We start from the raw sequence: 15,701 nt of genomic DNA on the forward strand, positions 1-15,701 counted from the left end.
TGCGATTAGATATCATGAAGTAATATTTTTGTTCATAATTCAATGTAAAAAGATAAACTGTCATTGTATATTCATTACACGTGTTTCAAGCTTTTTTTATTTATTTCATATAATAATGTGAGATTCTGAATTTTTACTATATAAGCTATAAGCTATACTGTTTAAAAGTAAAACCAAAGAGTTAGAAATGTCAGTTTTCATGTAATGAATTAAAAATATGACCGCGACATGAAATGAATTAATGACATGAACTTTTCATGATATTCAGATTACCTGAAGTGCACTAGTGTACTGCACATCTTGTCTTATTTGTATCTTAATGTTTCTAATATATATATAATATATGTACTGTATATAATAAGACCTTTTCTCGTCCAGACAGCCATTGAGAAGGACTAGACATTTATGACTCGGGTAATGTTTGTAAATCCAATTTCCAACGACAGCAACACGAGTTCCTTAAGTTTTCCACAAACAGAATTTATTTTAACTTTCTTCTTACATTGACTTATCCGTTAATCCAAATTTCTAATAAAAACTCACTATGTTCGCAATTGGCGTATTACAAACAAAACTACGATCATAAATCTGTTGCTCCACGTCCTCTTTCTTTCCGTATATTTGATAAATATTGTCAGTATATAGAGTCAGTACAATTCTGCCCCCCCCCCGCAGGCTCCACCGAAGAGGACTAATGAATAACAGCATACACTGATTACCACCCAGGAAAAAATGTACTGTGAAGTTTTACAGTAAAACTGTTAAGTTTACAGTTAAACCATAAAAGTTCATAGTTCTACTGTCATTTTTACAGTTTCACCATGAGTACAACTGTGAACTCTCATGTTACCATGAAGTTCATGGTAACATTTTCAGTGTTTAATAATAGTAACTGTGAAGTTTACAGTTCAACTGTTAAGTTTACAGTTAAACCATAAAAGTTCATAGTTCTACTGTCACTTTTACAGTTTGACCATGAGTACAACTGTGAACTCTCATGTTACCATGAAGTTCATGGTAACCTTCTCAGTGTTTAATAATATTGACTGTGAAGTTTACAGTTTAACTGTTAAGTTTACAGTTTAACCATTATAGTTCATAGTTCTACTGTCACTTTTACAGTTTGACCATGAGTACAACTGTGAACTCTCATGTTACCATGAAGTTCATGGTAATCTTCTCAGTGTTTAATAATATTGACTGTGAAGTTTACAGTTTAACTGTTAAGTTTACAGTTGAACCATTATAGTTCATAGTTCTACTGTCATTTTTACAGTTTGACCATGAGTACAACTGTGAACTCTCATGTTACCATGAAGTTCATGGCCACCTCTTCCGGTGTTTAATAATATTGACTGTGAAGTTTACAGTTCAACTGTAAACATGATATTGTTGAATTGTAAAATTCAGTCAACTTACAGTTTACAGTTCAACTAAGAATAGTTCATAGTCACCTCTTCTAATGTTTGATGTTTACAGTAATTTACAGTTTAACTATGATCACATAGATAAACGAAAAGATACAAATATCAAGACAATAATAATATAATATTTATGTATTATTTAAAGGAGGTACGTGAATGGTGTACGTGTATGTGTGTGGGGCTAAGTTAATTACATGACATGAAAAACATGTCAAAAAGACTAAAAAAATTAGATGATTAACAATATTCCAATAAAAAAAGAATACAGAACAGATTTACATATATTACAAAAATACAAATAACCTCATGCAGACAGGACAAATATTACATTACATCAATATTACATCAGACAGATGACTTTATAACCTTTTATTCTGCCTATTCTGCGCAAATCTCTCTTCTACACACATGATGTCAGTCTGGACAGCTGGGCGCGCACATGCGCACTTGATTTGAGACCGTTATCTCAACCAAGCGTCTCGAGCTTCTCGTCAGGTGAACCGCGCGAAATACAAATGTAGAGTCAGTTTCAGTGATTTAATTCTCACAAACGAGTCTGTTAAAGTCCGCGCTGTGTATTTACTTAAAGATAAAGTTCCTGCTACATGTGTTATTGAGTCAGAGCTTATTAAAAGACACAAGAATCTGACGACGGAAAATCTCGTCAACGGCTAAACTGTTACGGTGAAAGGAAAGTGAGAAATGGATAAAAAGACGTTGGTGAAGCGGCGCGCTGCTAAACACTGAAGTTCGATGGTAAGTCATAAACTTAAACAGTTTATAATAATAAACAATGATATCTTTACTATGCCTGAAATGTTATTAAAAATAGGTGCCCATTTTAGAAAGCCGAAAATAACACAGGTCTCAGGATTATATGTCTTCAAATTAGTTACTTGGGACGTTAGCTAAACTATAACATTACCATTAACAGTCTGTTAGCTGACGGTAGTTGATTGTGTGCTTTTTAAATGTTTAGTAATGTTTGCAACGCGTTAAGACTACTTAACTTACTTAGTTTTTGCTGGACCTTCACTATTTTAAGAGCAACAAGGTTAACGTCCACATTTAATTGATGTATATATATATATATATATATATATATATATATATACAGTATATATATATATATATATATATATATATATATATATGTCTTATTTGTACACATATCTCTACATTAATTAAAACATTGTTGCTCTTAAAATAGTGGAGGTCCAGCTTTTTCTTTTGAATGATTGTGTGCTTTAAATTATTGCTGTGAAGCTGAGGCAGTTGATCAAAGTTTAAATGATTTATTCAGAAAATGTCTATTAACACACATTTCAGGTTTTCCCTACTCTTATAAGACTTGGGCACCACCTAAGCCCAAGCCCAGTGACCACACCACGTAAGCCCACCAACAACCCAGGGAAAACCCTGCATTCGTGCCACTGTGTTTAAGCTATTGTAGCATTCTGTTAACTACATATTTTAAATATGAAATTAAAAACAGTATTTTTATTCCAGGAAAATGGCCACATGTCAAGGAAGGCTGCTGAGTTTGAGAGAGTCTTAGTGTCCAACAGAGAAGACCCGGGTATTGTAACAGTATCTGCCTACATTTACATCAGCACATAAGGACATGTTTTCCATATTCTAGTTCATGATAGTAGCAGCAAGTTTGATATTCAGTCCATTGCTTTACTATCACATCCACAGAATGTTACTGTTTTTGTAGCCTCAGATAACTACATATCCTAAATCATTTCATTCTAGGACTATGCTGTAAAGGAGAAAATTACAAGGAGGCCTGGATCTGGGAAACTTGAAGTAAGTGCTAGTTGATACAGTTTTAGTGCTGACAATGTCTATTCATCCATTCATTCATCCACCTTTGTGCCCGCCTGCCCATCTATATATGCTTAAAGCCCTGACTGTTTTTAACTTCTGTTGGGTGTGTTACCACGGGGTGAATGCTAAACTGTGTACTGATTGCATAGCTGCTGATATAAATTATTTGATTCTTTTTCAGTCTACTAGTGAATCAGATGGGCCATGCCGATCCATCTTAAGGCAGTCAGAGCTGCTAAAATAATGAAATTTAAAAAAAAAGATCTGTCTGCGTCAGTGCATTAGTGCAGATGAAGGTAAGTCATGTTTTTCAGCAATAAATATTTTTTTGCACAATAAATATTAATGGTGAGATCACCCAGTTTATATATCTCGTCATATATTGAGCACTCAAACAACAGATTATATATAAAAAATAAAATACACGGTACTTTGTCTGTTACTTTAACCTCTGCTTAAGATCAATCAATCTTTTGAACATGTATAAACATATGTTTGCATTTATATATTGATACGCTCACCAAGTATATGCCTTATGATACATCAGATGTAAGGCATTGCTGATCAAGTATATTAGGGCCCCTGTAGCTTAACCCTTTCATGCCTGAGTGGAACATTCCATTTTCGGACACTATGTAACATGGTCATAGAAAAAACCTTATTGTGTAAATACCGTACATAGCATAGACTATATATACACACCATTATAACCAGAAGAATCAGTTCTTTAAAATGATATAAAACTCAGTATGGTTATTTAAGTGTAATATAAACAAATCTATACAAAAATCCTTCAAAATCAACCTAAAAAAACTCTCAATTTTTATTTCATACATAAATACTTACATTTTTAACACATTTCTGTGCAATTTAGAGAAAAATATAGAGTATATGAAATGTTTGCAATTTTGTGAGCCATTTGTCAAGAAAATAATTTTGAATCTATCATCTTCTATTCAAAAGTTATGATCAATTTAGCAGAAGGTGTCATTTAGCAATTTAGAATGTTCGTGTAGCTCCTTTTTTACCTCACTTTTTACCAATGTCAGCATACACTATAAACCAATGAAAGTGTACTTTTTTCTTAATTATTACTAAATTGTCAACATCCATATTTTTGTAATAAGACAGCAGATAAAATGTATTTGACAAAATAAGCACTCTAACAACAGTGTATAGTTCAAAAACATTAAAGATTTTTATTAGAATTATATACACTTCTCATTCTATAAATAATTTCAAAACAACAATACAATATAGTTCAGCACTATTGAAGAACATCACTCCATAAAACAAACTCTCAAATAATCCAATTCAACAATACAAGAAAAAGCAATTATTTGTTCAGGATAATCATTGAACAATTCAGTAAACAGTTTTGAGGCAACAGGATATCAAATCTCATCTAAGCCATTTTGCCAAAAATTCACTACAAAATATTTAACAGACAATGCACAATGGATAATTACCTCAAATTACCTCCTTCCAATGAACAATGCACACTGAACTTTGACCTGTGAAGAGAAAGAGAAACAAAGAACATATACACAAACACAGGGATTGAGGAAGGATGAGACAGTAGAAGACAGAAGCCCTGTGTAGGTCTAACTGCGAAACTCATCTCCTTTGCTAGAATGCCAAGACTGAAAACAGTTTCGATTGCCAACTAAACAAAATCTTCTACCTTGGCACTCAGGAGCCATGCATGCAATCTTTGTTTTATTTTCTTTTTTGAATTTTTTGTAGCAAAGCCAGCAATTTCTTGATACTTGCTCTATCTGAGGAATGTGGGTGACGTAAAACGATGAGGAAGTGGTTGGAGCTACTGAAAGCTGAGATGGCAAAATTGAATCGACAGAAATGTCTGCAAGTTGGCGCGACAGATTTTCCCTAAAGTTTATCTGGCTGTAGCCTGCTGAACTAAACCCATAACGTGATGCTGGATTGGAATGATGCCAGTCCTGAAACAAAATGAAACTATTAACGACGGCTATGTCCACAAAATGGAAGGAAAGTGTTTTCCACCACTTTTGAGTTTTCTGAAGCAGATTGTATGTGTTTAACATTTGATCAGATCTGTCAACACCTCCCATGTGTTTATTGTAGTCCTATACTACAGCTGGTTGACGGACTACTTTCCTGTCCCACGTGGCACCATTCTTTACCATCCTAGAAACCTCTGATGAATCATTAGCAGAACAACTAAGACATTTCCGTCAATTCTACACCACCTCATATCACCACGGTTAGCTTGCCGCTCCCATTTCTTGACATCTTTGAAATCCACTGGGAATTTCTTACGATTAATCCTACATGTCCCACAAGCATTGATTCCCCACTCCTTAAGTCGGACCATAACAGTTGGTGATGTATAGAAGTTGTCAAACCAAACTGTGTGACCTTGATTTTTAAATGGTTGCACAAGGTCTTTGATCACTTTTATAGCCAAATCAGTTATGCGCCCATCAAGACTGCCTGTGTAAACATCAAAGTCTAAGGTATATCCCGAATTTGAAGTTGCAATGACCCACAATTTGAAACCCCAGCGAGTAGGTTTGCCCTTCATATACTGCTTGAATCCTGATCGACCTTTTGATTTTACCATTCTCTCGTCTATGCTCAGATTTTCATTAGCCTGGAAAAGCTGCTGACACTTGGTTTTGAGGTGGTCCATCAGGTAACGCAACTTCCTAAGACGATCAAGATTATTTTCTGTGGCAGGATCTACAACATGGAGGGCTGCCATCAATTCCTTGAAACGGTCACGGGACATGAATAACTTGGCCCATGAACCCTGAAGAGATTTGGTTCCCCAATATCTGTGAATGCTGTGCAGGGACGTGAAACCCATGTAAATAAGGAGCCCAAGAAACCGGTAGAATTCATCCGGGGTCACTTCTTCCCATGCCCCATGATGGTTCGCATAAGACGGCCTATTCAGTACAAGCTCCCACCCCTTAGAGTTTGTAAACTGGCAAATCTCGGCAACGATGGTGTACGTGAAAAACAACTTGAAGAAGTCTATTTCACGCAAGGTACTTGTGGCTGACCATACAGCCCTACGCACACTTCCCAGATCTATGCCTACTGGACGAGAGGGATTAAATGGTATGGGCTTTGGTGCTTCTGTGTCTACATCAGCATAGGAAGGAAAGGATACAGAGTCAGGAAAGCGTTTCCGCTTCCTACCTGACATGGGACAAGAAAGACTAACCAAACCCATAAAAGAAAGCAAACATTAGTAAAAATCATAATCTCAGTTTGTACTCTTTTGTTAATTTTAACTTTTTGTTGGCAGCCCTGATTGTGTGTGTGGGTGCAAATGCTGACATTTATTGTCAGCATATATGTACACACACACATTTACAAATACACACTATTGGAATACATGCATTTACCGATAGGAGGTTGTTGGTTGATCCCTCTGCTCATCTTGCTCCTCTTCATCCTCTTCTTCCCCTTCATCCAGGAGCTCCATGTCCATGAAGTCCTCCTCTTCAATGGTCATGCCTTCATGATCTTCATCGCTGTCATGTTCAGCAATAAGTCTAAGCTCGTCAGGGCCTAGCCGCTGTCTCCTCTTCAGAGACTCCATAAGGCGTGAATATTGAGCCTTGTCTCCATCCATCTCAGAATAATAAAAGAAAGAGATTACAGTGAATAAAGGTGGTGACAGTGATGTTATTTTAAAAAATAATTACATATATGTAGAATTCAATCACAAATACTCTATATGTTTTTGCCAGAGAAGCTAATGTCCACAGGCTCATGTTTAGAAGTAAACTCAAGTACACTGAACCAATACATATGACAAAAGTTTCTCAAATCTGGCACATGGTTTACACATAAAACAATAATTATCTAAGAGGAGCAATAAATACAAGACAAAACTTGATTCTATGGTTATATTTAAAATGTTGTAAATAGTCACAGACTGAAATGTTATGCACCTGTATGCTTTCAAAAAAAGCTTTCAAAAAAAGTTTGATACCATATTTTAGTCCCTTTCAAATATCTCTTGCAATACATTAGAAAATTATGCAAATCTGACAGAAATATTTTATAGATAAAACTATATTTCACTGATACAAGTAAGAATTACCACAGAAAAAAATATATTATGGTAAAAAAAGAAGTTATAAATTGCCCAGACTGACTTGTTATCTACCTATATGCACCTATATGGTAGCATAGCATACTTTAGTCTCTTTCAAATAAATGCAGCAATTTTTTAGAAAATGATGCAAATTTGACAGAAATATTTTATAGATAAAATAATATTTCTCTGTTATAAGTACAAATTACCACAGATAAAATATACCATGGAAATAAAGGTTATAAATTGCCCAGACTGACATATTATCCACACCTTTATGCTTTCTGCCTCAGCTTACTTTAGCCAGTCATGCTAAATGCATGCAATGCAAAATGTAATGATATTATGAGCAAAGCTAAGGTGATTTCTAAGCAGACTTTAGACAGTATTGAAGTAAAACAAGTAAGCTATAACTGATTTCAAGATTACATGCATAAAATCTAACTTTGGAGTTTGAGAGCAGCCTTTAGCAGCCTTTTCAAACCACATGGCTGCAGGATGCAACAAACAGCTCCGGTAGCTTAGCTTAGCTTAGGTTCACTACTAATCACTTATTTGTGTAAAACTGCTGCATACTTTACAAACTACTAAACAAACGAGACTAAAAAGGTATCTGATAAACTCTCCACACGTATTTATTTCCATCTAGATGGACATAAAAAACATTACAATCGATTCAGAAAGGAGAGCAGAGCACCTGACTGACTAAACTTAGAACGCAACTCTCAGAATCACCTCGGCTTTTCCGAAGCGTAAACACTAATAATATTACAATTTTACCATTAAAGCCAAGTTTTCTGAGTAGAAATGAAAAGTAATAACACTAATAAACAGTTTTAAAATAAATCTTACCTTATTTCACTGACAGAATTTCTCTTTCTGTGTTGTTATCCAGTCGACTGTCTCAGCAGCGCTCCGTGTGAGGGCGGGGCGAATGAAAAAAATAAATTCTCCGCCTTCTCATTAAATATGCAAACCAGCCACGACACAAACCGCTTGACCAATAACATTGCCTTTTAGCCTGGGTTGTCAGCTACCTGGGGCAGTTTTCAGATTTACAATCAGTGATTGGACGGCGGAGATATAAGGCTTCAAGCCATCGAAATTATTGTTTCGAAATTTGAATGGGCCGGCTGTAAAGGGTTAAAGGTGATGGCGGCAAATGTTTGATTATTTATTTATTATTTTTCAAAGGTGGACAAACATATTTTTCCCATGGAGGAGGTCCAAAAAGTGTACTTCACCTGCAAATTCAATGATGTGGACAAGCTAGGAAAACAAGAGGTGTAATTCATTTCACAATTCTCGCCCCCGCACCCACACAAAGACATAGGACACATCCAAGCACCCAATACTGCCATAATTAAATGCATAGTGAATGATTATGAATTAGATTTTTCATTATGTATGTATAGAGTTTATATATAAAGATTTATAACACAATACATTATTCAGTTATATAATTGTATATATTACTGTATAATAAAATTATATTATTGTATAATTACCATCGTAAAATAAATTATTAAGTGTAATATAATTGTTATTATATAACAAATACAATCTATTACTATTATTTTCTATATTACTATTATTATAGAACATTTAACATTGCAATATACAGTACATTGCCAAGTTGGTAAATGTGTTATCAGTTTACCATTTAGAAGGTATCCTTACCAGTTGTTTTTGTGCGTGTTTGAAATTATACCGTTGCTTAATAAATGGCAAAGAGCCAAAGATACAGTTCTGAGTTGTGAGATCTATACACTGTATTGTATTGTATAATTGATGTCAAAGTACAGTAATTATAGTCAAAGTAAACTGTGAAGTTCAGAGTAAAACTGTTTACCAAGTTTACAGTGGAACTGTTAAACATCACAGTAAAATAATCAATCAGGTTTACAGTTTTACTATGAAATTGTTATAGTAGAACTGTGAAATAATTTATGGTCAAACTGAAAGTTCATAGTGGAACTGTCAACTAGATTACTATGAAATTTCACAGTAGAACCATGAAGTGGCCAAATTACCATCAATTCATAGTAGAACTGTAAAATAATTCAGTTTTACTATGAAACTGTTTACAGTAAAACTGTGAAATAATTCATGGTTTTACTGTGAAAGTTCATAGTGGAACTGTCAACTACTAGATTACTATGAAATTTCACAGTAGAACCATGAAGTGGCCAAATTACCATAAAAAATTCATAGTAGAACTGTAAAATATTTCACAGTTTTACTATGAAATTTCACAGTACATTTTTTCCTGGGCAGGAAAAATCATCAATAGCTGAAATACCAAGTCACCTCAAATAAGTATTCTTTAACCAAACAGAAAATATTTATGACAATATACATAGATCATTACAATTAGTGCAATATGGATCTTACAATATATGTATAAAAAGGTTCACAGGTTTAGCCATAGTTGTTTGCGTTTGCGATTAGGTTCGTTTGGCCCCGGAAATGACGCGTGACGTCACACTTAACAAGCGAATATCGAAATAGTTATGTAGACTGTCATCGAAAGTTATTATTATTCTGAAGCTAGCTACGTAGTAACCGACATCACTTCGGTAACGTTAGTAAAGCAGATAAATGTAAAGCAATAATCCTGTGTAGATATATGATATTATCCTAATGCCAGGATGAAAGGATATTACGTTAGTAAAGCAGATAATCGATTATGTTGTCAACAGAGGTGTTGAACAACACGCTATACCATTCATGTTAAGTGGCTTTTGTCTAAAATGTCCAGCCACAGTGGGTACCTGCCTAATAATGCTTAATTTGTTGTCCTGCAGAGCAATGTATTGTCCATTTTGTGGATTCAGCCTGTATTCTCAAACAGCGTTCTGCAGTTCATGTGGCAAGGACATCCAATTCTTGTGCCATGCTGATAAGCGTGGCACGAGTAAAGGTAACGTTCCAAAGATTATTTGTGTTTTTAAATTAGACCGAGACTGTACTGCACTGTATAAATATAGTTTGGAATACTGGATGTCTGAACAGACATGTACTCTCTTAATGATATTTGATTAGACTCTGACGCAGGAAGCACTGGAAAAAGTGTAGTGGAGTCATTCCACAATTTCCGGATTTTAAAAGGGAAAAAAAGCACCACTAAAAGACCCCACTGTGAAGGTAAGTTTTATTTGCTGATGTAGGCTAATCATTGTGCTGTAATCCATCCTCTCATATATTTGTATTGTGTCAATGAACAAAATAGCCTTGTTCTATTTTTCTCTGTAGATTTCAGTAGCCTTTATGCGATTGAAGGATGGAGCACTAAAGCCTGCAAGAGGATCACTCCTTCCACTTGCAGTGAAACCAACCTTGGATGCCGAGCAGCTGCACAAAGCTGCTGTACAAAAAATAAAGGGCTTCAACAAAAATTTGCAAGATGGTCCCTACATTATACTTTACCCTGATGGTACAAAGATAAATAATATACCAGGGACAGAAACATCTTTCACTCTGAAACGTTATAAGGAGGCTTTGGGAAAGGCGTACCAACGCATCATTGTGTACATTTGTACAGCTGAAGATTTCCATACCATTTGTAAGTGATTCTGAAGTTAATAATCAAGTAGAGATTTCTTATATTAAGTAGTATCATGATTTCACAGCTCAGGAATCCATGTCAGATTCAGATTCAGAGGTGATTATTACAAGCCGAAGTATTGCAGAATTGAACTCCGCTGATACAGTAGTGAGTGTAACATTTGCCATCTTGCAAATTTGTATAGTAGGTTCTGTCTAGAACTGAAGAAAAATCATCAAAATTGAAATGTAACTTACTGCAATTTTGAAATAGCAAGGGGCATATTATATGTTTAAAATGTGTGTCAAGATACTACTATATTTTCAATATTATCACGCTACAGAGATGTTATGTCTCTTCTGCATGATAATTACAATATCACTAATAATAATCACTTTTTAAAATCCTTCAGCATTCAGACAGCCCAAAATTTACCATCAACATTACCTTTTTCTTTTAGTACTCACCTGTCTAATCTCTGTTATGCATTCAGTAGATCTGTCATTCACTTGGAAGTGCAACAGTGATAGATCTCTATTTTTTTCCCTTACAGCTATGGAAACCTGCCCTGAACAGTACCAGTGATGATGGTGGAGAATCATGCATTGATTCTGAAGCAGTAAAAATGTTTATTGTTTAAATGCTTTATCTAAAAATATTGTCAGATATGCTCAAGTACAAATAGCTAATGTGACTTACATACCTACAGTGGTAGCCTAGTGGACAGAGCTTTGGGCTATCAACTGGAAGATTGTCGGTTCAAATCCAGGCTCTGCTATGCAGCCACTGTTGGGTCCTTGAGCAAGGCCCTTAAACCTGTCTGCTCCAGGGCTGGCCCTGCGCTCTGACCCCAGCTTCCAAACAAGCTGGGATATGCGAAGAAAGAATTTAATTGTACTGTACACCTGTATATGTATATATGACAAATAAAGAATATCTTCTTCTTCTTCTACTAAATAAAACCTTTTTAATCTTTGTTATGTTTGGTGAAACAGATCTTACTTTCTGATTCAGAAGAGGGCCCAGGAACATCAAAATGTGCAATGGAAACTACATGCTATAGGTAATCTTTTCTTTCCAAATATCAAGTATAATGATTGATATGGAAACATTAACAAGGTATGTTTGTGTTAAATTCTCAGCAAATACACAAAACTATATGCGCCCATTGTAGTAGAGGATGAGGTAGACTCTAGCAGTAATGAGGACAGCTGTGATGTTCCAAAGGATGCAGAGTAAGAAAATGGTTATGTTTACTGTTTTTTTTTTTTTTTGTATCAGTTTAACATGTCTGTTGCTACCATTTAATTAATTAATCTATCTGGTAGGGTGGAACAGCAGTCTGTATTGGACATAATTGCAAACCTGGCACTCCAGATTGACCGCCATGCTGTCAGCAGATTTAACATTTGTCGCTCTGACGTCTGGGATGGAGCTGTCAGGGGATTCAAAAGGGGAACATTCTCTGAAAACAAGGACATCCTAGTGAGGTTTTCTGATGATGGAGGCAGGTTTGAGGAAGGCCTAGATACAGGTGGCCCAAAAAGAGAATTCCTCACACTTCTGATGAAAAGACTGAGTAAACGACCCATATTTGATGGTCCTGTAGATAGCCGCTACCTCATCTACAATTCAACAGGTACTGCTTTGTGGGGAAAGTTTACATTTAACCATGCATTCTGCAATCTGCTTGGTATGGAAACCAACTTAACACTTTATTACTCTGCATTTGTTTGAGCAGCAATCAGAGAGGATGAATATATTTTGGCAGGGAAGATGATAGCTGTGTCCATCATACATGGTGGGCCTGGCCCAAATTTTCTCTCTAAAGATCTGGTCAGCTACATCTCAGGGCAGTCCAGTTTCACCTCAACTATAGGAGACATATCAGATGAAGAAATAGGGAAAGTTCTGCAACAGGTATGAGGGTCATTGATAGAGGGTTGTTCAAATTTGGCAAAGGTAATTGGTTGATAAAGGCAGCAGTTTTGTCTGCTTGAAACTTTCTATTATCGTAGTTTACTAATATAATTTTTATTTGAAATTATGTTTTGCATTTGAAATGAGTGAAGGACATCTCATGTTTTTATAGATTGAGAATGCATCCTCATTGCAGAGCCTGCAAGACCTGATTGTACAAAACAGTACCATGTTGCAAACTGCAGGGTGTTTTAAACATGTGAGGTCAGTAGAGGAAAAGCAATCAATTGTGAAGGAGTACCTTAGGTGGTACATTATTGAAAGGAACCACAGAGCAATTGAAAGGTAGTTAGTTTTATTGTTGTTTCCTAAAATGTTCAGGGTAAAACATGGCGTCACTGTCTCATTCACTCATGTAACTTAAAAAGTGCCCTATTTTTTTTTATATTTCAGATTCAAAGATGGATTTGCTAGCTTGCACTTTTTAACAGCACTGCAGCAGCATCTTATAGCCCTGACCCCTGTTCTCTGCCATTCACATGTAAAGTTATCTGCAACAGACATTGAAAATCTGTTCCAACCACAACTTAGTCCAGATGGAAGCAACAGGAGGGTCCTGGAGGACAAAACAAGAAGTTTCTGGGCAGACTATCTCCTTGATTGCGATGGTCAGTCTATATCCTTTTACTTGTCCAGATTTAGACACTGTTTATGTGTCGATAAATATACAGTAGATATAATTATAATGTCGCTGTTCTTACAGATACTACTTTCAGTAAATTAGCTCCAATGCTTTCTCTTTCTAGAAAATGACAGTTCAGTAACCTTGGATGAGATCTTCATGTTTGCCACAGGTGTGCCACACATTCCTCCTGCTGGAATGGATCCTCGGCCATGCCTTCAATTCCTCACCAGTTCAAAATTCCCTATGGCAAATACATGTGCCAACACTTTAAAGCTGCCTCTCCTGGACAGCTACAACACTTTTAAGGCCAATATGAACTTTGGGATTAAGAATTCCCCTGGCTTTGGATGCTTCTAGCTGGCCCTCAACTGTCAGCTATCACTTTTTCAAGTACAAATAAGTTAGTCTGCACTAACTGTCACACCATGTTCCAAGTTTAAGTTTTATTCACATTCCATATTGCCAAAAGTATTTGCTCATCTGCCTTCACATGCCATATAAACGCATATGAGTTCATCCTGAAAAACTTACCATATAGAAGCACTTTGTAGTTCAGTTACTGACTGTAGTCCATCTGTGTCCCCACAGGACCCCCACAGAGCAGGTATTATTTATGTGGCGGATGATTCTCAGCACTGCAGTGACACTGACATGGTGGTGGTGTGTTAGTGTGTGCTGTGCTGGTATGAGTGGATCAGACACAGCAGCGCTGCTGGAGTTTTTAAATACTGTGTCCACTCACTGTCCACTCCTATTAGACACTCCTACCTATTTGGTCCACCTTGTAGATGTAAAGTCAGAGATGATCGCTCATCTATTGCTGCTGTTTGAGTTGGTCATCTTCTAAACCTTCATCAGTGGTCACAGGGCGCTGTTGGCTGGATGTTTTTGGTTGGTGGACGATTCTCAGTCCAGCAGTGACAGTGAGGTGTTTAAAAACTCCAGCAGCACTGCTGTGTCTTACCGACTCATACCAGCACCATGTCAGTGTTACTGCAGTGCTGAGAATGACCTAAATAATACCTGCTCTGTGGTGGTCCTGACCATTGAAGAACAGGGTGAAAGCAGGTTTGAAGTATGTAGAGAAACAGATGGAACTACAGTCAGTAATTGTAAAACTTCAAATTGCTTCTATATGGTAAGTTTTTCAGGATGAACTCAAGTTCATATGCGTGTGAAGGCAGGCGAGTAAATACTTTTGGCAATATAGTGTATTGTTTTTATAATGTGTTTATAATGTTTAGTTTATCTACTGTGTTAGAAGTGGCCAAACGAAAGTAGAGTGGAAGTCTAATTTATGATTTTGTATGGACCAAATTCTTTAATTTGCTTGATTTTATGAATATGCATGTTATGTACTTAAAGCCACACTGAAGGTGGCTGGTTGGTTGAAAGTAAAATAATAAAAGTAAAAGTTCCAGACTGTAGACTCCTCTGTTTAGATGGTATTTAAATTTATTAATGTTTTTTTTTTGTGTGTACTTAAGTCTTACAAACCTGGCTTAAGGTATGTGACAACAGAGGGAAGACACATTAGGTTGACATGCCAATCACAGTGTTTATTATTTATATAAAGTAGTATTTACAAGTATTCATTATTTACAAAAATATGACAAGTAGTTGCATCAGAAGTAAATGTATGGATGAGTGAGGCATGTGTGTGTTGTTGTATACAAAGAGGTCTGGTGGGGTGTGAAGCCTAGGAGACAGAGACACAATGAGTTAAGGGCAACCCTCCCTGACTGCTAGCTCCAACAGGAAGTGACACAACCACCACTGCAGGCAGAGATGGAGGGGTTGTAATATACCTAATAAATAAAGCTGTATTAAAGATCAGCCATGTTCTTTAGGGTGATGTAGTTTTCTACAGCAGACTCCCATTGTAGAAGTGGTGTCAAGCCACTTTGTCTCTGTAGGTCTTCAAAGGACACTTGTTGGTCATTTTCAGGAGGGGCTGCTGGTGCTGGCACAAGGCTTTCAAGCTGGCTCAGGATGTGTGTAGATGCTGGGAATCCACAATTCCTCCCATTATATCTGAGAGCAAATACAGAAAAGTGTTTATATTGATTAAGCAGTACAATTGTTATGCAGTGTTATTGAACATGAATTTCCCCTAAATGCTCATTCTAGGTGTATTTCAAAAAAAATATTATCTAATGTCTTTGTTTTAACATGATTCGCAATATTCACCTGTGA

The 15,701-nt window shown here is 36.1% G+C and overlaps 2 protein-coding genes and 1 long non-coding RNA gene across 3 annotated transcripts; 2 read left to right on the top strand and 1 right to left on the bottom strand.

The window, feature by feature from the left end:
• The first annotated feature begins 1,987 nt into the window (after window positions 1-1,987).
• On the top strand, window positions 1,988-10,751 carry LOC134324611 (uncharacterized). The gene is made up of 8 exons (XR_010014199.1): window positions 1,988-2,180; window positions 2,934-3,003; window positions 3,183-3,236; window positions 3,439-3,553; window positions 8,548-8,637; window positions 10,161-10,276; window positions 10,399-10,500; window positions 10,609-10,751. It is a non-coding gene; the product is annotated as an uncharacterized LOC134324611 (long non-coding RNA).
• LOC134324610 (uncharacterized) lies at window positions 6,345-8,281 on the bottom strand. Its single transcript, XM_063006509.1, has 2 exons — window positions 8,206-8,281; window positions 6,345-6,885 (listed from the first exon to the last, which is right to left on the bottom strand). Exon 2 carries the CDS (start codon window positions 6,883-6,885, stop codon window positions 6,652-6,654), a length of 234 nt encoding a protein of 77 aa, XP_062862579.1. The 5' UTR covers window positions 8,206-8,281; the 3' UTR covers window positions 6,345-6,651.
• Window positions 10,752-10,882: 131 nt separating the features above from the next.
• LOC134324609 (G2/M phase-specific E3 ubiquitin-protein ligase-like) lies at window positions 10,883-14,932 on the top strand. Its single transcript, XM_063006508.1, has 8 exons — window positions 10,883-10,918; window positions 11,896-11,963; window positions 12,043-12,135; window positions 12,229-12,539; window positions 12,642-12,820; window positions 12,993-13,165; window positions 13,274-13,488; window positions 13,627-14,932. Exons 2-8 carry the CDS (start codon window positions 11,944-11,946, stop codon window positions 13,860-13,862), a joined length of 1,227 nt encoding a protein of 408 aa, XP_062862578.1. The 5' UTR covers window positions 10,883-10,918; window positions 11,896-11,943; the 3' UTR covers window positions 13,863-14,932.
• Window positions 14,933-15,701: the final 769 nt, after the last annotated feature.

Source organism: Trichomycterus rosablanca, chromosome 12, assembly GCF_030014385.1.
Source record: "Trichomycterus rosablanca isolate fTriRos1 chromosome 12, fTriRos1.hap1, whole genome shotgun sequence".
In the NCBI taxonomy this organism is placed as follows: domain Eukaryota; kingdom Metazoa; phylum Chordata; class Actinopteri; order Siluriformes; family Trichomycteridae; genus Trichomycterus; species Trichomycterus rosablanca.